Source organism: Hyperoodon ampullatus (genome assembly GCF_949752795.1).
Source record: "Hyperoodon ampullatus genome assembly, chromosome: 20".
Classification (NCBI taxonomy): Eukaryota; Metazoa; Chordata; class Mammalia; order Artiodactyla; family Ziphiidae; genus Hyperoodon; species Hyperoodon ampullatus.
Window position 1 is genome coordinate 6874758 of NC_136933.1, and position 25549 is coordinate 6900306.

Sequence of the window (25549 nt, forward strand, 5' to 3'; positions counted from 1 at the left end):
AAAGGCTTCCTTGCCCAAGAGCCTCACAGGGTCCTGCTCGGTTTCAGGACCCTCTTTGGAGATGCCTCTTGAGTCCAAGTGGTCGTTCAATACTGCCAGAAATATTTACTGTTTGTCCCGGCTGACAACTACAAAGTAGCTCTGTGGTCAGAAACTGGCCAAACTGCAGAGCCTGATACAAATTTTTTTTAGGCCTTCTTTCTTAAGCTAAAATAAAACTACTTACCCAGAGGGAAAGAAAAACCTTCTAAAGCCCTTGTAAAAGGATTTATGGGTGGACCAGCCTATGATGTCATTTAAGTTGCAGCCCAATTCCTTGAGGAATTAAAAGCAAGTGTCTTTATCTCACATGTCATTGCAAAATCAGAAATTTGGCTCAGGAACTCTTATTTAGGTCATCTCTTTAAAATACCAACTTCAAGGAGGTACTTCTTATCAGAAGGAAAACAGAAGGGGTAAAGTTTATTTTGAAACTTAGGCAACTGAAAAATCCTAAATGTCTTCTCCACAAATATTAATAAAAAGCTTTAGCCATCTGAGCAGGCAACCTTAGATTATTCCTTCTGCTAGAAATGTAATTTGGGTCCAATCTCTTTTATAAGTACCTGATTCATGGCTAAATTTTTAAACAGAAGCTATAAGGTCTCTGTTTGCATCTGTCTGTATGTGTATGTATGTCTATGTACATGTGTTGTAGATACATGGTATTTTCCACCTTGAGATGGTATTACTAAATTAATTTGTAAAAGAGCCCTATTTAACTGGCTTGAAGAGAATTAAGCACTTGTATGTATAAAGGATTCTTAAAACTCTCAGAAATATAATAGAAGCTAACCCAAATGTTTTTCAAGCTCACATGATCTAAGATAATCTTTGGTAAATAAAAGGTAGTTTAAGTTTTTTGGATTCATTAAAATAGGTATGTCTTTAGGATTATCAACATTAAAATAATGCCGACATACAACTTTATCCTACTTGGGTTTATTGGTCAAAGAAGTTCATGTTATCTCTGTTATGAAATATGTCAGCAAGAAAAATAGCTTGGGGTGACGGTTGACTTTGACTAATGTCTTATGAAGTTTTTGTGGTTAGTCTAAACATAATTATCAAGAACAAGTGAATTAAATAGATACAGTGGAATAGAAGTTTTTATGTGAACTTTTGAAATAGTTTCCCCAAATCTTTTTGGTAACCTGAAACCTTAAAGTTTCACTAAGTTAAATTAGATGACAGATAGTTATTAAATATCTAGATCATTTCCAAATAAGATTAAATAATTACTGAATACAGGTTTGTCCATTTTGGGCCTCCTTTTACAGAGGAACTAAAGATATTTGGGTTTATTTGTAAATATGCTTTGTGCTACACTGAAAAATTTACTATGAGAAAGAAATTGTTTCTACAGATTATAAAAAGTATTTACAGGGCTTCCCTGGTGGCTCAGGGGTTGAGAGTCCACCTGCCGATGCCGGGGACATGGGTTTGTGCCCTGGTCAGGGAAGATCCCACATGCCACGGAGCAGCTGGGCCCGTGAGCCATGGCCGCTGAGCCTGCACGTCTGGAGCGTGTGCTCCGCAACGGGAGAGGCCACAATAATGAGAGGCCCGCATACCGCAAAAAAAAAAAAGTATTTACAAAGTTGTCAGGCCACAGAATGCTAATATAAAAGATAATTCACAGTTGTTTACCTCTTTATTTTCACTAAAAATTAAGGATTTTTAGAGTTAAAAATTCTAATATATATAGTAAAATTAGAGCTACTAGAAATAGTAAGAGAAACATCTCTGTGTGAAAGGAGAGCAGGATGTGTGGTGTTTTCTGTTTGTTTGTTTTTTTGTGGTACGCGGGCCTCTCACTGTTGTGGCCTTTCCCTCTCTGGACGCGCAGGCTCAGCAGCCATGGCTCATGGGCCCAGCCACTCCGCGGCATGTAGGATTTTCCCGGACCGGGGCACGAACCTGTGTCCCCTGCATCGGCAGGCGGACTCAACCACTGCGCCACCAGGGAAGCCCAGGATGTGTGGTTTGTTTTTTTTTTTTTTTGCGGTACGCGGGCCTCTCACTGTTGCGGCCTCTCCCGTTGCGGAGCACAGGCTCCAGACGCGCAGGCTCAACGGCCATGGCTCACGGGCCCAGCCGCTCCGCGGCATGTGGGATCTTCCCGGACCGGGGCACGAACCCGCGTCCCCGGCATCGGCAGGCGGACTCTCAACCACTGGGCCACCAGGGAAGCCCAGGATGTGTGTTTTTGATGATAGAATGTATGAGGAATGGAGATGCATTTTTGTTAGGAAAAGAAAGTTTGTCCTACAGTGAGACTGGTTATTTCAGAACGGGAAAGAGGAAAAACATAGGACAACACTGTAGATGGATTGTGGAAAAGGAATCTTGGTAAAGGAATTTTATGTGTGATAAAGATGGCTAATATTGGAATGAATTTATTTAAGTTAAAAAAAAAATGAAATGAATTTTGGTGCAAAATGAAAACTGGTTTTCTCTCTGTTAAAAAGACTAAGTTAAAAAAAATTTTTTTAGACTTTTGGTCTGCTTTTGAGAACAGTTGTGAAAGTTTCTTTACCTTTTAAGTAATCTGCCTAGAATGCAAAGATTCTGTGTTTTGCCAAAATAATTTTCTGTGACAACTACTTAACTTTCTGTATTTGCCTGCAAAGTCTTCAATTGTCAGTTTGGTTACATGAATAACTAAGTATTGTTTCACAGTTACCTATGATCCTATTTGACCAAGTGTTTTGAAACCTTTGATGTTTTTGGCAAATGCCAAAAAATTCAATTATAAATAAAGGTTTTTTGACCTTGAACCAACTTGGAAATTTTCCAGAGGGCCCCTGGAACTTCTCAAAAGATTTGTTCTCTCTCTCCTTATAAAAAAGGAGAAGTTAAACTAATTAGGCTTATTTGATATGTTAAATTACATGGGCATTGTCAAATAAGAAAGTAATACCAAGGCTTCTTTATGTTGTATTTGTATAGGTATATTTTGTAAGTGTTCTAGAAACTCTGTGAAATTCCTGGAAATCTGATATGTTGTGGTATAATGTTATCAGTCATAATTCTAGTTATTCTCTTCAACTGTTGTATATCACAGAAATAACTACATTTCCTTATCAAATGAACTCTTATCAGATCTTTAACAATGGGTATTTTAAAAGTCTTTGTCATTTACAGAGTTTTGTCTTAGATGTTTTTGCAAAAATATTCCTACAATAGTACTTCATCTTCAAGAAGATTCAGGGAAAGGACTTTGGCAAGTACAGGTTTCTAATAACTCTAAGATCATAAAACTGAACAGAATTCAAGCAGAACAAGTGTAATTACGTGGGACTGAATGAACTGAGGATGATCATAATTTTTAATAATATTTTTGTTTGAAGCACTGCTGGTTCCTTAATGTTTAGTTTTTCCAGATTTAAGGAAATCTTTCCTCTTAAGCTCTCTATGACTTACAGCAATTTTGTAAAGTATATCTTTGTAAACAAAGATGGAACGTTTACTTTTTCTCCCTACCTGATCCTTCCAGAATTTGGAAAATCTTGGGTATTCTTTTCATGGCAATGTAATTCATTATTTGCATAAGTTCAATAAGAATCTGTTCTCCTTGTAAGAGGACACACCTGGAAACTTTGACTATATTACCAAGTCTTATATCTGAGAGAGATGTGTACACACACACACACACACACACACACACACACACACACATCAAACTGTATAGCTTTAAAAACTTGGAAAAATCAGCCTGGTACGTTGCTTATAAGGTTCCTGGAGGCCTTACTTCTAGGTGAGTAAGAAAGGTCACTGCCTGATGGCTCAGGAACCTCAGGATATTTGGGGGGAACTTGAGAAGAGAGGAATTCACCCAAACTATAGGTATTGCAGGTAAACTCTAATGGTAAGTCCTCGGCTTGGCTTCCTGGCCTCCGAGGCTTTTAAAAGGTCAATCTGAGATTCCTTATGAAAAGTTCCAGCAAAGCAGTCTTTAAAAGAGCTTATATGGTCAATCACTATTCTTGCTGCACTTACTTAAATAATAAGGCCAAGATTAATGGAAGCAAGTTAGTTTTACTGTGATTATCTTTGGTTAAAAGAAATGGGGTAATTGAAGAGAGAAAAATTATATTTGTACCTTCATAGATATTAGATTCTAGTTCTGCTAATTGTTTTTGAGGTTTTGTTATATACCTGTAAACTGGACTGTGCCCTGAATTCTTCTAGCTTCCTCAAATAGCTGGCTACGACTCTCCAAACTAAGTTGTCCAATTTTCTCCCACCCTTCTGATTTGGAATCCCTAAGAACAAAGATTGCCCTTGAATCTCCCTGGAGGGGACCATACCAGGTCCTCTTCACTACCCAGATGACTTGAACCAAAGGTATATATCTCACAGTTGAAGAAGTGTCCACTGATACCTGGTCCTCTACACCAGCTAGAGACCTCAAAATCAAATTGACTAGGAAGAGACTTAGCCGCCATTGAGGACTTGCGTCCTCCCAAGACACCAGATCAAGACTTCACACTTTAACTAAACATGCAACCCTTTCTTCTCGTTTTCCTTCCTTCCTTTACTGTGACATTGGCCTGGAAAGATAATGCCATCATCCATATCCCCCAGGCCACTGTTAAGACAGGTAACCTCTGGAATTTAGAGTAACTTTTACTTTCAGGGTAGGAGATTTACTTCCCGAATGCACTACAAAAGCTGACTAACCTCTAGCTTGAATGGGTAAAGGCAGCAATTCCTGAGAATGAACTCATTCACCACCTTAGTGAAAGTGGTTTGTGCTCTGGCAGGATTTACCTTTGTCTGTGATGGTTATCATTCTCCTTGGGCCTATGGATGCCTAGATGGCTGGTGCATGGCCGGGCAATGCCTCTTCGGTTCTCTAACTGTGCCCTGAACTGTTTACCAACAAACAAAGACACATCATTGGTGAACTCCCCTGAATTTGCCTTGTCCAGTTAGAAAAGACTTAACAGGGATCTCTCATGATTTAGGATTCACTTCCCTTGGCAGTGCCCTACTTCCCTGGTTTGGAGTAAATGTACATGAAGCTATGATCAGGAACCTCTCCTCAACCCTTGAAAACATTGCAGAATCCACTGCTAAGATGACAGCTGCGGAACCAGAATCCTTAGACTTCCTGGCCGAAGTTGTTCTTGGTAATAGGAAAGTCCCTGATTATCCTTTAGCGGAGCAGGGAAGTGTCTGTTCTGTGGTCAACACCACCTGCTGCACCTGAATTAACTCTTCTGGGGAAGTTGAAACTCAGTGACAGAAGATCACCAAACAAGCCACTTGGCTTAAGACGGTGACTCCTTCAGTGGGGTTCTTCTTTGACTTACTTGGTTTTGACTGGTTTGGATCTTGGGGACCATGGCTCCAAAGTGCACTCCAAACACTGGGAATTAGCTTGCTTGTAACAATCATTATAATCCTGGCACCCTGTATTTTCTTTCTTTCTTTTTTTTTTTTTTTAAATTTCTTGGCCACGCCACGTGGCATAAGGGATCCTAGTTCCTTGACCAGGGATTGAACCCGTGACCACTGCAGTGGAAGTGTGGGGTCTTAACCACTGGACCGCCAGGGAAGTCCCTGCATTTTCTAAAAAGGTTTAAATGCATGTCTGCAGCTGCTAAACGCCAAGCACATGATCTCCCTAAGACTGGAAGGCCAGAAGAGGAATGAAGAAAATGACCAGCTGAAAAATTGTGAACCTGAAGTCACAACCTGTGAATACCACACAGAGGATCAACAAAAACTGAGAACTTCAGAGCCTTAGCTGGGAGTGGTGCCAACACCTTAAATCTGGATCACATTTCTCAGTTAAGCTTGAGTCTCTGATCAAAAGGGGGGAATTGTTCAAAAAGAGACAACAGGCCCCAAATGGAGTCACTTGTGCTAAGCCCACGGCACCAAACGGAGACTTAATACCTAACCTGACTGCAGAGTCAGTGCCTCCTAGGAATGTGATCTTGACCAGACAGTCTGGAATTCCCTGGGCAGCCCTAGGGAGGTAAACACCTCATAGCCCCCTGCTGCCTCCCAAAGGGAGGTGACCTTGCCTGAGACAATCCACTCTTTGCTAGTTCTCCTTTCCCGCCCCTTCTGTCCATAAAAACCTTTTATTTTGTGCAGCTCTGGGGAGCTCCTTCCTATTGGCTCCATGGAATGCTGTTTGATTCTTGGATCACAGAATAAAGCCAATTTGACTTTTCAGTTTACTGGGTTGAATTGTTTTCTATCGTTCCCTTTAGGGTGGTTTCTTCCAGGACACCATGTTGATGATGCAGATGGCACTGCCGGGAACCTTTCTTCCCATCTGGGAAAAAGCGGGAAGCGTGGTGGGGCTCGGTGGAGGCATGGAGGAGGCTGCCAGGCCCAATTCTGTGGAGCAGGAAGCTTAAGCATTTGGGGAGCTCTCTTTAAGAAAATTACAAATGAACCTTGTGAACACAATGCCAGAGCCCCTCTGGAGACCTAGGAAGGGCTGCACAGTGAGGGGTCCTGAAGTTTAAGCTTCATTGGCTTCATGGTAAATTCAATTGGGTAAGTGAAAATATTGATACATTGAAGGGAAGGAAGGTTGGATATTGGACGAGGATATTATCTTCTTTGGGGAGGTTTCCTTGAAAATAATAGGATTTTAGAAATCCAGAAAAACTATATAATAAATGAGTCTTTTTCCAATTCAAAGGCTAAAATAATAACTGACCAACACTCTATAAATGACTTAACCAATGTTGTCCTTTGGCTGTAACACTAACTGGTGTTAGTGACGATTTCCAGCACTCACCCAAAAAGTATTTTCTTGGAAACTGTTTTCTTACGGACTCATAATTAGTCAAGATATATATGTGTGTGTACACACACACACACACACACACACACACACACACACACACACATATAGGCCACACCACACGGCTTGTGGGATATTAGTTCCCCGACCAGGGACTGAACCCAGTCCCTCGGCAGTGAAAGCTCAGAGTCCTAACCACTGGACTGCCAGGGAATTCCCAAGGTATTCTGTGATTATTATCTTACAGAACTAGCATAAGCAAGGTTATCTTTACTGCTCTTTTTGGCACCTTATCACATATGATATAGGAATATCATATGTATTTTCCATTTCCTTTGGCCAAGGCATAGCTAGCTACTGAGTAGAATGTATTTGTTCTCAATTCTTTTCTGAACTAATAAGTCATTGACTCCAAGCCTAAGCCTCCACCCCAGATCTCACAGAAATACAGGAATTTTTAGCTGGAAAGGCCCTTTGTCAAAGATCCCTGGGCCCAATATCCTGCTTCCAGACAAGCAGATAAGTCTCTGTATTAAGGATTTCCTGAGGAGTACCAGACACCAAAGTTTGCATGACTAGGACTCAGTCCTGTCGGGTGGGACGTCTGCATTCTAGGCTTTCTCCTCAACTCTGAAGGATATTATAGGGAAGCAAACTTCGCCACCTCCAAACGTCTCTTTGGCATGTGGATTATATCAAGGTGAAAACAATCAAGGCACCAAAACTCAGGAAGAAATTCCGACCTTCTCCCAACTGACTAAAAACATTCAGCTAGAGGGCCTGTTCCCGGGATAGAGCTGTCACCAGAGATGTCTGCAGAGAGTATGGGCTCAGTGCAGTGGGCGCAGGACCTAGAGACCAGAGTCCACGCCGGGTCCCATTGTCTCTGCAGGGCCCGGCAAACAGTTGTGTACCAAACATCTGCTTTTCCATCTTCACGTGAAGTTCCTTCCATCCCTTCGAAGTCCCAGCCACTACCCCCAGCATCCTCTTTTGTCTTCAGCTGAAGATGGTATATAAGGTGAGGGTTTCCGCCATTTGGGGGAGTTACTCGGTTATCCTGGGTCTCTCCCATGTACACATGTTATTCAACTTTTGTTTGATTTTCTCCTGTTAATGTGTCTTATGTCCATTTAATTCCTAGACCAGCCAGAAGAATCTAGAAGGGTAGAGGGAAATGTATTCCTCTCCAACAATATGCACAGTTGGTATGTGTAACAGAGATACAACATCCCTCCCCAAATTCACCTCATTTTAGAAGGCAACATGAACGGTTTAATCAAGAAAAGGATTCTTTCATATACAAATAATATTGTGCTTTGTTTTTAAAAGTATTTTAAAGAAATACCTTTATTGTTTAAGGCAAAAGAATACACATGCTCATTCTGAAAGCAGCTCTTTTGCCCCATTCCTGTTTGCCTATTTCTGTTCCCCTCTAACTTTAAAAGAACCTAATTATAGGAATGAGATCACTAGGCAATTTAACGTAACTACTGAGTTATGCTCTTCTGAAAGCACACCATGCCTTGTCTAACCTGTTGATTCTTTTCCTAGATAAAAAGCAGTAAAAATGCAGAATTAAGCAGTTAAAATGACTAGCTCTCTACTCTGCAACAGCCCCCTTAGCAATCCTGCACGCAGATCACTTGGGCAAGATAACATCTGAAGAAAGAGTCAGCCAGTCTGCAACACAACAGAGAATGATGCAGAATCCAACTTCCTGCCTTGATGATTCACTGAGATTCTTCCCCTTTTTTCCCCTTTAAAAACTGTCATGGCTGAGCAGACTCGGCGGAGCTGGTCTCAGGACACAAGTCCACCTTCTCCCCAGATTGCTGGCTTTTCTGACTAAAGCACCTTTCCTTTCTATTGACACTTGCCTCTTGGACTATTGGCTTTTGAGCGGCGAGCAGCCAAACCTGAGTTCGGGAAGAATTCTTTCATTCAATCACCCCACACATTTCACAAATGACAAGACAGACCCCGTTCTTGCCCTCATGGAGCTTGCATATTGGTGAGTTTAGTAAGCAAAGAAAATACGTAACTTCCAAGCCGTCATGAATGACGTATAAGAAAAGTGCAGGGGCTCCTAGGGAGGCCAGGGAGGGTGGGGTGGGGAGGACGAGTGGAGATGATGAATCAGACAGCAGGGGAGGCTGCTCGGAGGAAGTGACTAGCTGAGGCTTGAGGGAGGAGCCTGAGAACTGTGCAGACAGCAGCCTGGCAGCAGGCGTTACTTAAGCCAAGTGAGTGAGGGGAGAATCCTCCAACGTCAAGGATCTCGGTCTTTGAAACAGTGAATTTCGGATGGCACAGAAAAGTACAAAGAAGAAAGGAAAACCTACCCAGAGTCGTGTTTTTGCTAAACAGCCAACTGTTGAAACGTTGGTGAGCAACACACTCTTTTCAAAGCACTTTTTTACACCTGGAATGAAATTATTTCTATTTTTCCACTTAGTATCTGTCTTTCCTGACTAGAAGTGTGCTCTGTGAACACAAAGCATCTTGTCTGTCTTGTTCCGTCTGCTCCATAATATTTGGGGACTGAATGAATAAACAAAAACCTCCCAAATCGCCCTGTTACATACACACAGCACGTACTCATGAGCACGGATAGACAGACAGACAGACAGATAAACAGATGGACAGATAGATACTTTTAAACAAATGAGATTTAAATATACGTACGGTCCTCGTTTAGAGGCCAGGGCTTATTCCCAACTTCTCCTGTTTTCATCGTAAGCTGTGCTCCCCAGGGGGAGGGAGTGGGAGCCAGGCTGTGTGGAGTCAAGACCCTTCCTGACCCCTGCAGAGTCCGTGTTCCCAGCTTCTCTCAGCTGCATAACAAGCCTTGGTGTGTCTCCACGGTTTACATAATTTGCTCCCCGTGGAGGGATATTTAGGGGGTTCATTGTTCCTCATTATAAACGAAACCGGGATGAATAAACCTCTACAAGCATCTTCTCACACGTACAGGATTATTTCCTAGAGTTAAAACTCTGGAGCACATTTTGTGTCTGGAGACACATAGCCAGATTGCCCTCCAGAAAGGCTGTACTAATTCACAGTTTTACATGGCAGCATAGGAGACAGCATCTTCCCTAAATCCTAACCAACACCGAGTCAGTCAATCTTCTAAAACTTTGGCAAGTGGGTAGGAATGCTATACCACTGTTGGTTTTACCTGACACATCTGATTACTAATGAAGTCTGAATATCTTGTAATGTATTTACTGAAACACTGGCGGACTTCCTGCCTGCCTGCCCTCCCCTCCTTTCTCCCTTTCTTTCCTTCTTTCTTTCTTTTTTGGTAAATGGAATGTTTCAGTCCTTTGCCTTAAATCAGTAAATGTAGGGTCCCTGGCCCAGCAGTATCAGCATCACTTGAGAATTAGAAATGCAAATTCCCGATCCCCACCCTGGACTTACCGAATCAGAAACTCTGGGCATGGGCCGTCCAGGTGTTGGCCACTCTGGATAGATGCTGAAATGCCTTAAATCATTGGGGTTTCAGTCACACCGTAGATCCTCACTTTCTATACAGAAAATGTGTCTCTAACCTCTAAACTGGAGACGAAAAGCTTTTTGATCAATAGCAGGTTCAATATTTCCTCCTCAAAACTGCATTTGTGGACTGAATATCATTTACCATTTCCTTTCCTCCAAAAGATTCCGTAGCTACTAATAAGAATCTACTTTATAGCACAGGGAACTCTTCTCAGTACTCTGTAATGGCCTATCTGGGAAAAGAATCTAAAAAAGAGTGGATATGGGGCTTCCCTGGTGGCGCAGGGGTTGAGAGTCCGCCTGCCGATGCAGGGGACACAGGTTCGTGCCCCGGTCCGGGAAGATCCCACATGCCGCGGAGCGGCTGGGCCCGTGAGCCATGGCCGCTGAGCCTGCACGTCCGGAGCCTGTGCTCCGCAACGGGAGAGGCCACAACAGTGAGAGGCCCGCGTACCGCAAAAAAAAAAAAAGAGTGGATATGTGTAGACGTATAACTGATTCACGTTGCTGTACAGCAGAAACTAACACAACATTGAACATCAACTATACCCCAATAAAAAAATTTTTAAGAAAAAATTCTGAATTACCGTAACAAGACTCACCTAACTCAGAACAGCCGAATTACCGCTGCACAGGGGACTCCCGATTCTCGTCCGACCAACATCGGTCCCCTTCTTTGAGCCACAATCCCTATTGCCCCCTCACTCTCAGGGCCTGTGGTTTGGACCCCCCGGCTCCTGGCGCAGGGGTGGGAAAGTGACTCAGGTCTGACTCAGCATGGCCCACACCATACCCAGCACACACCGCCAGCCCTGCACGCCAGCCCTGCACAGCTCAGCTCAGCCAAGGGTGCGGGACCCAAGGCCGTCGATGATTCATGTCTCCTGACAACCTCTCTCAACTCTTCCATCACTACCCCTCCTACTTCCTGCAGCAAATCTGGTGCCCTTTGGCAGCATTCCAAAGGGGTGAGCTGCCCAGAGGGGCCACCTGTAGGAGGTATGACCAGGAGGTGTCCCTGGGGACAGGATGAGCCTGCTTCAGCCGTATCAGGGGACAGGGCATGCAGAAATGTGACCCTGCACTGGGATCAGCCACCAGGATGGGCATTTCCATGAGTCACTGGCCTTTTGGTTCCCTAATCCCTCTATTTGAGACACCCGGTAAGCCTCCAGCAGTGACAGCTGGCAGACACATTTCCCAGGCTGGCAGATGCCGGGATGGATACGTGCAGATTATGTGGCAACATTCCTCAGCCTCATTCCAGGGCTCCTGGTACATCTGTCGGGGAAAACGCGGCCTCAGATGTTCCCAGAACTCTCTCCCCTGACAGCACCATCAAGGGCCAAACGCACAGAAATTCCCCAACTCAGAGATATTAACATGTCCTTGTGCTGGGATCTTTCTTTCTCTTCTCCCTTTAGATGTTGATTTTATTTTTCTTCTCAAATAAGATATTCGGAATGGTTTTCTCTCAGCACCTACCCTTAATTAAACTGACTTGTGCGAGAACATCTACGGAGTGGTTCAGTGGGGCACCCTATGCCCAGGGCACTGCTTATTGTCTCTGAACTCTGAACATACAAAACAGAACGCGAGGAACTGATTTGTTTCACACATCCGAGTGATGCAAGTGGAGGAAAGCTCCAGGATGACCAAAAAAGGAAGCGACGTGATTCAGCTTCCAAAGAGGGTTTTCAAACGTGCAAGGGAAGATGTGTGGGGAGAGGGAGAGAGAAGGGGCGACCCGAGGGTGGCGATGGCACTGATGCAAAGGAGAAACGGGAGCCCCAGGCCCCGCTCCCTTCCAGATGACCCAGAAGGTGAGGACACCGCTGCTCCCTTGGAGATAGTTTCACGCTGAGAAACAAGGAAACGTCAAAAACCCTCTGTGCTTTGTAAAGAAGGCGGAGAACCTGGGGTTTGATGCTCTCAGTAGAGTATTCACACTCTGTACCAGACACACGAGACAGCTCTTCAGCCCAGCGGGGGAACCAGTCTCCTGACGTCTCTGTGTGCAAAATGTCACCGCTTTGTGACGAAGGACTTGTGGGCAAGTTGGGGCTGGCAGCACTGGGGTTCCTTCACACTCACACACCACACACACACACCACATATACATGCACACACACACAGTCACACCCACACGCCACATATACATACACACCCACACAGTCACACACACACACCACATATACAGACACACTCACACATAGTCACACACACACACACCGCATATACATACACACCCACACATAGTCAGACACACACACACCACATATACATACACACATAGTCACACACACCCCACACATACGTACACACCCACACACCACATATACAGACACACACATAGTCACACACACACACACCACATATACATACACACCCACACACAGACACACACTCACACACCACATACACACCCACACACAGTCACACCCACACACCACATATACATACACTCCCACACACTGTCTCACACAAACCCCACACAGTCACATGTACACACCACATATACACACCCATACCTCCCACATACACACGCATACAGTCACACACACACACAGGTACACATACACACACCTCCCACACATAATCACACACACACCACATACACCGTTTCACACCCACATATACATACACACACCTTCCACACAGTCACACACACCTCACACACACACACACACACACACACACACACACACACCCTTCAAGCATTTTCAGTCCCAAACACAAGACCCTCCACAGCCCCACTTGACCATTCAAACAGGGGTATGGAATCAACCAAACAAAACAGACTATTATCAGGGACATAAAAACAACTTTTACTTAAAAGAAAAAGGCCTTGAACTGGGAAAAGACTGCCGAATGAGAAACACAAGAGGAATTTAAAAGTGCGGGCCTAGGGCAAAAGAAACTGAGAAAAAGGGATGTCGGAGGAGCCAGTCAAGCACTAGAACTGTCTGCGGAAGACTCCTCGCGAGCGCGAGCGGCGATACCCCGGCCGGGTCTCCCCCCAGCGGCCGGCGGGGGCGGGGATGCGGGGCTCCTCCTTTCTCTCTGTGGCTGAAGTACTGAACAGCGGCCACCAGGGGGCACCAGAAACTTCTGTCACACCTTCAACCCGCAAATGTTTTTGAAGAGACTTTCTTCCAGCTTTGTATTTCTATCAGTCAGAAGGTCACAGTGAGCCCCCTCTGCGTCCAGCCCTGGGTGTTTATACTGCAGTTCAACCAGCGAACACCAGTGAACAACGCAAAGGAGCGGGGAAGACTTCCAACTCCTCAGAAGCCACAAAAAATATGCCCTGAACCACACGATTCGGAGGAGTGAAGGGAAACAAGACACCCGGGGGACGCAGGATCCCAGCCAGCAGAAGGAAATGGAAATACCAAAACCCTCGGCCTCAACCTCCCTCGCTCCCTAATCTGTTTCCTTTCCTCCTACGTGCACTGTAAGTTAGCATCCGAAGACTCTCTCGTTTTCTCCCACTCAGCAAAGACCGTCCTGGTCACCCTAGGCCAACCAAGGCCAGAAACTAAGCAGATGGTGGCTGGCGCCCCCTGGTGGGAGGACTGGAGAACAGCACCCTCTACCCGGCCAGAAGCGGGACGGAGGTGGACGACAGGTGAAAGAGGTCCACTGCAGACACCTCTGTCTCCACCTCCCCGCCGGCAACAGCCGCTCCTGAAACGTGGGCACATCTCTCAGTTCTACTCTTGTCCTCAATGGAACCTGCCAACCCGCACTTCGGGTATCAACATGGTGGCCCATGTTATTCAGAACTTGAGTTGTGTTCCCAGACGCCATCACTCCAGGCCACTGGACACGTCACAGGAACCATGGCTTCACACGTGGTGGAACCAGTGGACCACAGGTCTTAAAAGGCAAAGGAGGCAACTGGGGAAGGGGACAGAGACAAGACACCACTGGACTCACAGAAATGCTGAGAAGGTGATGCCTGGCAGGTAAAACATGTCATCTTCCTACCGTTATGTCTTGCCCAAGCCTTCCTAGTTTTGTTTTCTCAAACCCCTATTTAAGAACACTTTTGAGGTAGCCATGGAAACATAACATTTTGCAGTTGTTAGGAAAACAAGACTCACAGACGAAAATAATTCAGCAAAGAAACCCGGGAGAGGCATTCTATCTGCTCTGTGTAAAGGCAACACAGTGTACGGGTATTTGTCTACAGAATAGGCTGTGTTTTTCAACCATTTACTGTTCTCAAACGTTTACTTTCCTGAAACTGTGCTATCAGTAGGGAGGGAGCCATAAAAACTTATTTCTAGCAGATAAACAGAAGCCTCTGCTGGTTAATAAGTTGCTCTGTGGCTGACCCATTCTGGAAATGACCAGTAATTGTTTTTCCTCAGCCAGGTTCACTTGAATCCCTCCTCAACCGTTTACTAGCTCTGCAGCCTTAGTTTCTCAACTTTTCCAGGCCTCAGTTTACTCATCTGTAAAATGGAGCTATTAACACCTACTTTATAGGGGCCATGAAAGGATTAAACGAGCTAATGCCTACGTCTCAGGATCTCTGACTCTCGTAACTTTTCTGTACTGTGTGTATGTGTATTTTCATTTGGAAAAAGTCTATTAAAGTTGTATGTTATCACAGGATCTCTGACCCAATGAAGTTTTCGGAGCTATTGCTCTAAAGTGAAGGGTCTTTGCCAGATTCCTGGGAGCTCTCAGCCTGACCAATGATATCGTATGCTGTCAGGCTTTTATGGGGACATGCAGTGCGAGACAGATGTATGGGTTATATTAAAAACAGAACTATCCTGCCTCCAAAATATAGATATGACTCTAAAGTTGCTACGGAATACCCCTAAATGTAAGTAAGCCAAATATAATTTCTTTTGCCTACAACTGTTATTCATAACGTTCACAGCAGACATACCATAAGATTGGCTAAGGCGAACCTGTACTAGGTACAGGCAAAAAAACCCCACGAAAAACGATATCCAAAGTGTCCTGGACAGTAAGAATCCTGAGAATGAAGGAATGTCAAAGTGAGGGATTCTCGCACTTTCCAAGGTTCCCACGTCTCCACAGGCACAAGAGGTGGAAGATCAGAAGCAGAGGTGGTTTATCCTTATATAAATCCTTCATTCCTTATATAAATCTGTAGGACTTTATATCATGTTACTGCAAAAAATAAAGTCTAGACTGTACATGAAAAATGTGAACCTGACAAAGCATGCAGATGACCTGAGAACACTTGAAGGCACAGCTGTTTCTGCACAGGAAGCTACATTGTTTAAAATGAAGCCTTCAGATGGATGGCAGAGTGGCCTAGGGTGGTGTAAAACCTATGAGGAAAGCTCAGTTATGAATGTCCTTTTTTTTCCCAAGCTCCTTTCACAGGTCACTTCCCCTCATCCAACTCTCTGGCAAATGTCCTGCCCCCAACACTATCAATGAATATTCAGACTTTATACATTTAGAAATGCTTTCCTCTGCCCGTGTAAATTCCCACATAAATAATAAAGGATATTCACAGTGCCTGAACATAAGAAAGCAGTCAATTCGTATTTGCTGAATGAGTGAGAACAGAAAGAGAAAAACCATCAAGGGTTAAACAGAAGGAAAGACAGGTTATAGCACTGAATTTAAAAAAAATGGTATTACAGGGAATTCCCTGGAGGTCCAGTAGTTAGGGCTCGGTGCTTTCAGTGCCCTGGGCCCAGGTTCAACCCCTGGTCGCGGAACTAAGATCCCAAAAGCTGCATGTCACGGTCAAAAAAAAATTAAAAAGTATTACAAATCGGTGGGAAGAAAAAGGATTATTTAATAATAGCAGTACTGGAGTAACTGGTTAGCTATTTTGAAAAAAAAAAGTTAGAGCCTTAAAAAAAAAAAGTTAGAGTCTTATCTTACACTAGTGATTCTAGAAATTTCAGATCGAGTAAATGGTTTCTTATAAAGAAAAGAACATCATGAAACAAATAGAAGAAAAGAGTTATCTCATTTGGGGACAGGGAAAGGCCGAGGAAGAAACCCCAAAGGAAAACGTGATAGGTTGATTTATATTAAAAAGTAACATGACTACTAAATGTAATATGTTCTGGAACAGAAAAAGGATATCAGGTAAAAACTAAGGAAATCTAAACAAAGTACCAGAACATATGTACATCTATAACTGATTCACTTTGTTATAAAGCAGAAACTAACAGACCATTGGAAAGCAATTATACTCCAATAAAGATGTTAAAAAAAATAAAAAATAAAAATAAAATAAAATAAGTATGGACCTTAGTTAATAATAATATATCAATGATGGTTTCATTAACTGTAGCAAAAGTACCATATTAATATAAGATGCTAATAATAAGGGAAACTGCTTGTGGAATCTATGAGGACTCTCTGTACATCTGCTGAAATTTTCTGTAAATCTGAAACTGTTCTAAATTGAGGTTAATTTTTTAAAATACCTCCCCTTCAAAACAAAACAAAACAAAAATGGAGGACAAGGGTTAGCAGATTTGTATAAGACAATGGCTAGGCATGTAGGTCTCTGGATTGAGGCCACCTAAATTTCAATTTTGTCACTCCAGCTGTGACACCTTGGACAAGTTAATTAACCTCTCTATACCTGTTTCTTCATGTGTAAAGTGGAAATGTAAAACTGCACCTAGCTTATAGGGTTATTTTGAGAATCATATGAGTTAATGCATGTGAGAGACTAACATGTGCCTAGCATGTAGTAAGTACTCAATAAGTAGCTGGCTTCATCGTATAAAGAATTCTCACAAATAAGTATAGAAAAATTAGTACCTCAGTACAAAACTGGCAAAGAGAAATACATAAGAAGTTACAACATTACAAATGGCTACTAAACATAGGGGGAAAAGTTCACTCTCACGGACGAAGAATTTAAAAAATCAAACCAAGATTACACATTTTTCTCTTACCAAACTGGCAAAGATTGAAAATGATAGTGCCTAGCTTGGGAAGGATGCTATGAGCATATGGAAAGTACGCTATACTGCTAAGGGGAGGAGTATAATTTGGGATGACTTTTGGGGGAATAATCTGACAATATATAGTAATATATAACAAAATATAACTTTTCGAATACTTGCATTTTTGACCCTATAATTAAACTTCAAGGAATGTGTCCTAATTATTAATCAGAGATGCACAAAGAATTATAAGAATATTTATTAACTGTATTACTTATATGATCAAAAACGGCAACCAACCTAAATGTCAACCATTTGGGAAAAATTAAATTAATTATAATATATGCACATAGTGTACCGTTCAGCAAGCAATAAAATGACATTTTAAAATTCAGTATAATGATACAGAGAAATGTTTATAATATTAAGTGAAAAAATCAGAATGCAAAACACATATAGTATAACCCCACTGTTGAAAATTATATTTACTGGAAAAAAAAAAAGAGACTGTAGTAAAATGTACCAACATATTAACGGTCATCTCTGGGTGATGAGATTATGAGTGGTTTATTTTCTTCAGTTTTCTGGGTTTTCTAAATTTTCAGGCTTTTTTTTTTTTAAAGTACGTTATGACTATCAGAGGAAAATGTGTTTGTTGTCGAAAATTTGGAAAACAAGAAAAATGAAAAGAAGAAAACGTTTATATGTGTTACTGAATTGCTAATATACAAAAATGAAGACGAAGTAAGAGGTTGAAAAAGGAAAATCTAGTGCCCTGGAGTGATGCCTGGGTGGGTGATGAAGTGCTGAGAAGAATCACAGGTACCCCCACCATGTGGTTGAGCCTCTCGGCAAGAATACTTCTCCCCAGTTCAGTCCAGGGCTTGGCAAACCCTCATCTATGGCTCCTGGAATTAAGTCCAAACTCCCAGCCAGCCACAAAGCCCCCAGCACGCAGCTCTTCTTCACCTCTCCAGACTCACTGTTTCCCAATCCCCTGTCCATTCCACACCCACCCTACCCCAAACCCTCCCCACTGCCCAGACAGGATGGATCCTGACACATCGGGCCATGATCTGCCATGCTTTCCTCACCTGGCCTGCCCTCCCCTGACCCCCCTTGCCTGGCCACTCACTCATCCTTCAAGACTCCTTCCAGGGTCAGCTTCTCCCCTGGGAACAGGCGGGTCCCTGATGCTCAACTCTTGGAACCTCTGACCTGCACCGTGACTCCAGTCTCCTGCCCACCCCTCCCGGGCTCCTCCCCACATCTGGGTTCTCTTTGGATATTCAGTGCCCGAGTGTCTGACTCACAAGCAGGTTCATGTCTTGGGGTGAAAAGTCTGGCTGGAGAGGAAGTAGAGGGGAGGGCAGGGAAAGAGAATTTCTGGGGCGGCACACACAAGCTGAAGGCAGTCCAGCATTCTCTGATGAAGGCTGCTGACTGCCACCAGCCAAGAAGAAAAATCCAGAGAGACAGAGACAGAGACAGAGAGATTAAAACACAAAACCAAAAACAAACCTCAAGAAACCCCAAAGAGCTAAAATAATTTTGAAAAAGAACAAAGCTGAAGGACTAAAACTTCCTCATTTTAAAACCTACTATAGGGGCTTCCCTGGTAGCGCAGTGATTAAGAATCCGCCTGCCAATGCAAGGGACACAGGTTCGAGCCCTGGTCCGGGAAGATCCCCCATGCTGCGGAGCAACTAAGCCCATGTGCCACAACTACTGAGCCTGCGTGCCACAACTACTGAAGCCCACATGCCTGGAGCCCGTGCTCCGCAACAAGAGAAGCCACCGCAATGAGAAGCCCATGCACCACAACGAAGAGTAGCCCCCGCTCGCTGCAACTAGAGAAAGCCCGCGCACAGCCACGAAGACCCAACACAACCAAAAATAAAAAACAAATAAATAAATTTATTAAAAAAATAAAACAAAACCTATTACAAAGCTACAGTAATCAAAACAGTGTGGTGCTGGCATAAAGATAGAGCTATAGGTCAATGGAATAAAGTCCTATGGAACACAGTTTGCTGGTTCCTCAAAAAGTTAACCATAGAGTTACCACATGACCCAGCAATTCTATGCCTAGGCAAATACCCCCAAAGAATTGAAAGCAGGGACTCAATCAGATACTTGTACACCAGTGTTCATACCGGCATCATACACAGTTGCCAAAAGGTAGAGGCAACCCAAGTGTCTATCAACAGAGGAATGAATAAACAGAATGTGGTCTACACATACAAGGGAATATTATTCAGCAATAAAAAGGAATGAGGGGCTTCCGTGGTGGTGCAGTGGTTAAGAATCCGCCTGCCGATGGAGGGGACACGGGTTCGAGCCCTGGTCCGGGGAGATCCCACATGCCACGGAGCAACTAAGACCGTGCGCCACAACTACTGAGCTCATGTAAACCACAACTACCGAAGCCGGTATGCCTAGAACCCATGCTCCGCAACATGAGAAGCCCGCGCGCTGCATCGAAGGGTAGCCCCCACTCGCCACAACTAGAGAAAGCCCGCACGCAGCAACAAAGACCCAGTGCAGCCCCAAATAATAAAAAAAAAAAAAAAAAAAAAAGCAAATACATATTTAAAAAAACCAAAACAAAGGAATGAAACTCTGACACATGCTACAACATGAATGAACCCTCAGGACATGATTCTAAGTTAAGTAAGCCAGACACAAAAGGACAAATATTATATGATTCCACTTATGTGAGGAATAGGCAGATACAGACAGAAAGTAGAATAGAGGTAGCAGGGGCTGGTGGAGGGAAGTATGGGGAGTGATTTTTTAATGGACGCAGAGTTTCTCTTTGGGATGATGAAAAAGTGTAAATGGATAGTTGTGATGGTTATACAACATTGTAAATGGACTTAATTGGACACTTAAAAATGATTAAAATGGTGAATTTTATCTTACGTATATTTTACCACAATAAAAAAAAATTGCAAAAAAAAAAAAAAAGCATCCCATAGGAGCCAGAGTGAGCTTCTTCAGAAGACGGACCTCCACATTCCATGGCCATTCAGGGTGCTACCAGTTCATCTCCTGACCTTGGGTTAACAAATTCACACACCCTGCAGCCCACTCTGGCTACCAGCCAACTCAGATATTAAATAACCCACTTCGCTAGCTCAGGACACCAGCAGCTGTGCCCCCCACCCTTTCTCTTCTTGATTTTTAACACGGAAACTTGTACCAGCTGGGAGAAGCCGTAGGGTAGAGGTAGGGGTGGGGCGCCACTGAAGCTAAAAGAGAGCAGAAATTGTGGAGCAAACCTAGACCCGAACCCCCTTGGAGTCTCAGTCCTTGATAGATTATTTCTCTTACCTTTTTAATGATTTGCAGAAAGGGATTTTTCTTCCCTTATTAACTCTTTTTGGTATATCAACTACCCTCACAGTCTAGAAGGTGTGCTATCTAAACTCAACATACACACACAAATAATTCCCTTGTCCTGCAGTTCAAACCATTTCCTGTTGGGTTGGCTTCATCAGAGATAGAGGCCACCAACATCCCCTAAAAATGATATATTTCCACCATCTCTCCAGTCCCTCCTTCAAGCTAAATACTACACTTCTTTTAACGTTTCTTCATATAGCTGGTTTTTCTGGGTCTTTTCCACAAACTTTCTGTAAGTTTCTCTCTTAACTGTACACTAAAACATTTTAGATGGAAGTTTGAAAATTTTTAAAGCAATTGGGGACCTAAATGTTTTTAATGACAATAAAAATTGTGTGGTGAGGAGGTGGTGAACAATATGAATTTGAAAGCAGTGGGTTTCAAGAACGTTGCTTCCTACGTTTACTTGTTTTTAGTCCTGTTTTCCTGTGTCTAAAACTTCAAAGCCAGCACCTCCCTCTTCATGTCAGAAGTCTGTCCATCAAGAGGCTCAATTGTTCCCAACTGACCCTGCAGTTCTCCAGTACATTGTAGAACCTACATGTAATTCATATAATCAGAAAACCTCATGGCAAAAACACTCGAGACCTCAGAAACTCCTCCTGACTTCGCCACCGACCTATTCCATTAGTATACATTCCAAATGCAAACAAAGACTGGCCTAGAAATTAAACTGAAAGAATTGAAAACAAGTGCATTATCGTTCATCCCAGGTGGACAAACTCAACAAGCTCTAGATGAATTAGTTACATGCCATATTCCCTACTGAAATATAGGTTCTGCTTTATGTCATTCTTCAAACCTCTCTGCAAATTATTTACTGCTCTTAGAAAACCCACTTTGGCCCCATTGCTGAAAATAATCAATTAAGGAGTCATTGTTTACAAACATTTCACCAAACTACCATATTCCCAAACACAGGTCCATCCTCGGGATAGTGCATCTTTCTGGAAAATGGAAATTAATTGAGGAAAACGTTAACTCTAAAAAGCCATTGTCTTGCTTCTCCAAGAGGTCTTGCTGAATTAGCACACAAGTCAACCCTCCCTTCAGAAGAGATCCAGCCTTCCTCAAAAATATACATCCCACAGAATCTAGCGTAGCACCTGTTGTATAGGTACATACACGTGTGAATGTACTAATAATACAGTAAGTCCCCAACATACGAACTTTCAAGTTGCGAACTTTCAAAGATGTGAATGTGCCCCTATATGCCAGCTGTTGTACTGTACTGCTGTACTTTTCAAGGTACTGTACTGTAAGATTAAAAATGTTGTCTTTATTTTTTGTGTTTGCTTTTTATGTATTATTTGTGTGAAAACTATTATAAACCTATTCCAGTACAGTACTACATAGCCAGTTGTGTTAGTTGGGTACCTAGGCTAACTTTGTTGGACTTACGAACAAATTGGATTTACAAACGCACTCTCAGAACGGAACTCGTTTGTATGTAGGGGAATTCTGGTAACTCACATATTAAGCACATCTTAGGTACCAGGCCCTGCACTAATAATACACACCATTTCATGAGGTAGATATGATTATTATTTCCATTTTAAAGATGCAGATATCTGCCCAACTGAAGAGTTAAGTGATTATTTTCCAAAGCTTCCTGAGCTAAGCTAGCGAGCGATCTTGCTGGAATTCTAGCCCAGGTCAGCCTGACTCCACAGCTTCTGCTCTTAATCACCACGTGAGCAGCCTCTTTGTATAAATGAAGTGAAATTTCCCCCTGGCTTTTACCAAGGCTGGCTCATTTGTTTCCTCTGGTTTGGGGAAGGTAGACAGCTACAATTTTCAATAATAATGTGTTTTATCTTAAAATCAGACCTTTCTCTTCATGCACATCCATACCTGTTTATATTTCGCAGTAGAGCTCTGTTAAGACAGATTTGTCTGGTTAATTTTCATACTTGATTAAGTTATTCTGAAATATAAATTGTGAACATTCTGAAACATAATTTTCTCCCTCAAAAGACAAATGGCAGTATTCATGCAATGTTTGTGAGGTGTTCATGTATTTATTTTTATTTTTTTAAAAAGGAACAATAGATTTTGAAAATGCAATGGCCTGAGTTAGGGGAACTTCCTTGAGGTCAGGGTTATCCATGGCAGCCATGTGTCCGGCAGGAAATCTGCAGCCGGGTGACATTAACAATGACCGTGGAGACCCTTGTGGCTATACATCTGAATGAGCCAGGATTTGGATTAAAAGCATGCTTTTTGCTTTTCATGTATATATATCACAGGCATTGAAGCTCATATTTCTCGTCTTTCAGCTGGTCTGCACCAAGTGGTTTGTAGGGCTGACTCATTAAGCCTGCACATTCTGATGCGGCCAAAACTCCTAACACTGCCTACGTGCGTTTACGTCCTTCTTAATGTACTCACTCCAGTAGGATAGGGCATCCCTGGGCGGTATTCCCAGGTTTAGACCAAGGATGGCTTTTATGTTTATTTTTAGGCAAGTTTAGCTAAATATATAAGGCACATGCAGAAGCTCATTGGAGAGAGAGAGATCCTCTACCGACTGCCAAAGCATAGGATAATTTGACAATTAAGAATCAGGTCCTCACCCTGACAACTGAATCCTACACAGAAAGCCCTGAGTTCATTGCTTCAGCATCCTTTCAGAGAATGATTTAAGCACTTACTTTTGAGCTACACCAGCCACGTGCTCACAAAGATTAAGCAGTCAGCTGTCATCCTTGGCTAAAACAACTTACTGCTCAGAGATAAAACTATAACTTGTTATTCATATATACATGATCTTATGTCATCCTTAGAACAGCCTGTGAAGTGGACATTGTCTTCATTCCCGTTTTACATACAAGGAAACAGACCCGGAGAGGTTAAGGAAGAGAGAAAAGAGCTCTAGCTGTTAAGTAGCAGAGCCTAGAATTCAACCCAGGGCAATCTGCCTCCAAAACTTGAAACTTCATCTCAGTGTTACACTGCCTCCTAACTTTTTAAAAAGTTAAATCAACGTTGGCAGTTTTTGCTCATTAGGCATAAGCATGGCTAATTCAGATTTCTCCCTTATTCGGGAGGAATTAAAGGGGAAAATGGGGGTGTGTTCTGCCAGCTGAGATAACAATTGTTTCCTAAGTCAGTCCCAACTCTCCTGTGGAAAGTGGCTACACCGGGATTTCTGGAGTCAGACAAGCAGGGTCCACTACGTTTTAGCTCTGTGACCTTGGACGAGTCACATCTCTTTTACTTCAGTTTCCTCACCAATAAAATGAGGGCAATAGGGCTTCCCTGGTGGCGCAGTGGTTGAGAGTCCGCCTGCCGATGCAGGGGACACGGGTTCGTGCCCTGGTCCGGGAAGATCCCACATGACGTGGAGCGGCTGCGCCCGTGAGCCATGGCCGCTGAGCCTGCGCGTCCGGAGAATGTGCTCCGCAACGGGAGAGGCCACAACAGTGAGAGGCCCGCGTACCGCAAAAATAAATAAATAAATAAAATAAAATGAGGGCAATAATAGAAACTAACTCAGTTTCTTGGGGATTAAATAACACACAGAGTGTTTAGAACAGGGTTTGGCACATTTTACGTACTCAATAATTGTCAGCTATTCTTATGATTAATACGATGCCTGAACTAAGTTTAGATTACTGATCATATGTAAACATCAGAAGGAACAACTAACACGTCTATCATCTGGGTATTCCAGAAGATACTTTGCCTTGAAAAGATAATCCAAAACAAGCCCCCCCATGGCCCAGGCTGCCTATATGTGATGGCTAAGTGTATCTTTCTCAAACTAAATAGCTTTGGCATTGGCTGAATTCAAATAGAGTGTGGATTCCTTGACATTACCTCACCTCCAAGACACGCACACCCTTTAAACCTTTTTAATTATACGCTTAAAGATTGTTTGGGTTCTCAAATAAATATATAGTTATCGACGCATCCTCTCTGTGGTAAGAAGCAAGGCCATCTTCCAAACCGTGCAACTTGCTCTAAATCACGTTCTCTAAAAATGTCCCTTCGGAGCATTTCAGTACTTGGTGTCCCCAATTGTTGCTGTCCCAGAACAAAAGCCTAATTGCTGCTGCTACAATACAGCCCTTTCTCTGAGATCATCGTGAAGCCCTCGGAGCAAACAAGAGAGGGAGTTTTTGCGAACAGCGAGCACTGCATCAAATTCCTGGACCCTGAAGGCCAACACGAGCCGAGTTATCTTGGAGACTCGAGTCCCCTTCTAATATCTACTCCTCCCTGCAACTAGATCTGTCTCTGGAGTGTTTCTGAGCCCTTTAGGGACACGTGCGTCTTCCTGCTTGGACGAGTCTGGAAAACCTCGGGGTCCCCGTGTCCCACCCGCGCAGCGCGAAGGGGCGCGGGACAGCAGCCCCGCCTGGGCGCGATTCTGTCGCCATGGGTCGTGGCCCAGCGCCCCCGGGGCACTGCAGGGCGAGGCTCGGGGCGGGATGTCCCACCAGGCCCACCCCTGTGCCCTTGCGCCCCGCGGGCGCCAGCGGGAGCCCCACCTTCCCAGCCCTGGTGGGACGGGAGCCGTGCGCTCCCATCCCATGCCGGCATGCAAAGCCCCGAACGGCGGCCCGGGGATCTGGGGGCGGGAGGCAGGGGGCTCTGGGACTCACGCGATCTCTCGGGGTCTCGGGGGCCTCTCCGCGGCCGGCTCCCGGCCCCTCGGGCTCTGAGAGTGGGCGCCTCCCATAGCTCGGAGCGCGGCGCCCCGGCTGCGCCCGCTCGTGCTCTGCCGCGCGCCGGCCCGACCGGGACCCCGGCAGGAGGAGGCGGCGGGCGAAAGAGGAAGGGTGGGGCCGCGGGTGGGCGGGGGTGCCGGGGAGCCCGGCCTCAGGGTCCCGGCCGCCGGGAGAGCCGGCTAAAGGGCGTTGCTGGAGACGCTGCTACTTCTCCGCCAATCGCAGGG

At 43.9% G+C, this 25549-nt stretch overlaps 1 protein-coding gene across 3 annotated transcripts in view; it reads right to left on the minus strand.

The window, feature by feature from the left end:
- TACC1 (transforming acidic coiled-coil containing protein 1) overlaps positions 1 to 25333 on the minus strand; it is a gene marked incomplete at its 5' end in the record, with an annotated part of 90402 nt that extends 65069 nt beyond the window's left edge. For all 3 annotated transcript variants that reach the window (XM_079726558.1, XM_079726561.1, XM_079726560.1), the window contains one exon: positions 25257 to 25333. In XM_079726558.1, coding sequence (XP_079582684.1) covers positions 25257 to 25333 — 77 coding nt within the window. The remainder of the gene's footprint in view (positions 1 to 25256) is intronic.
- Positions 25334 to 25549: the final 216 nt, after the last annotated feature.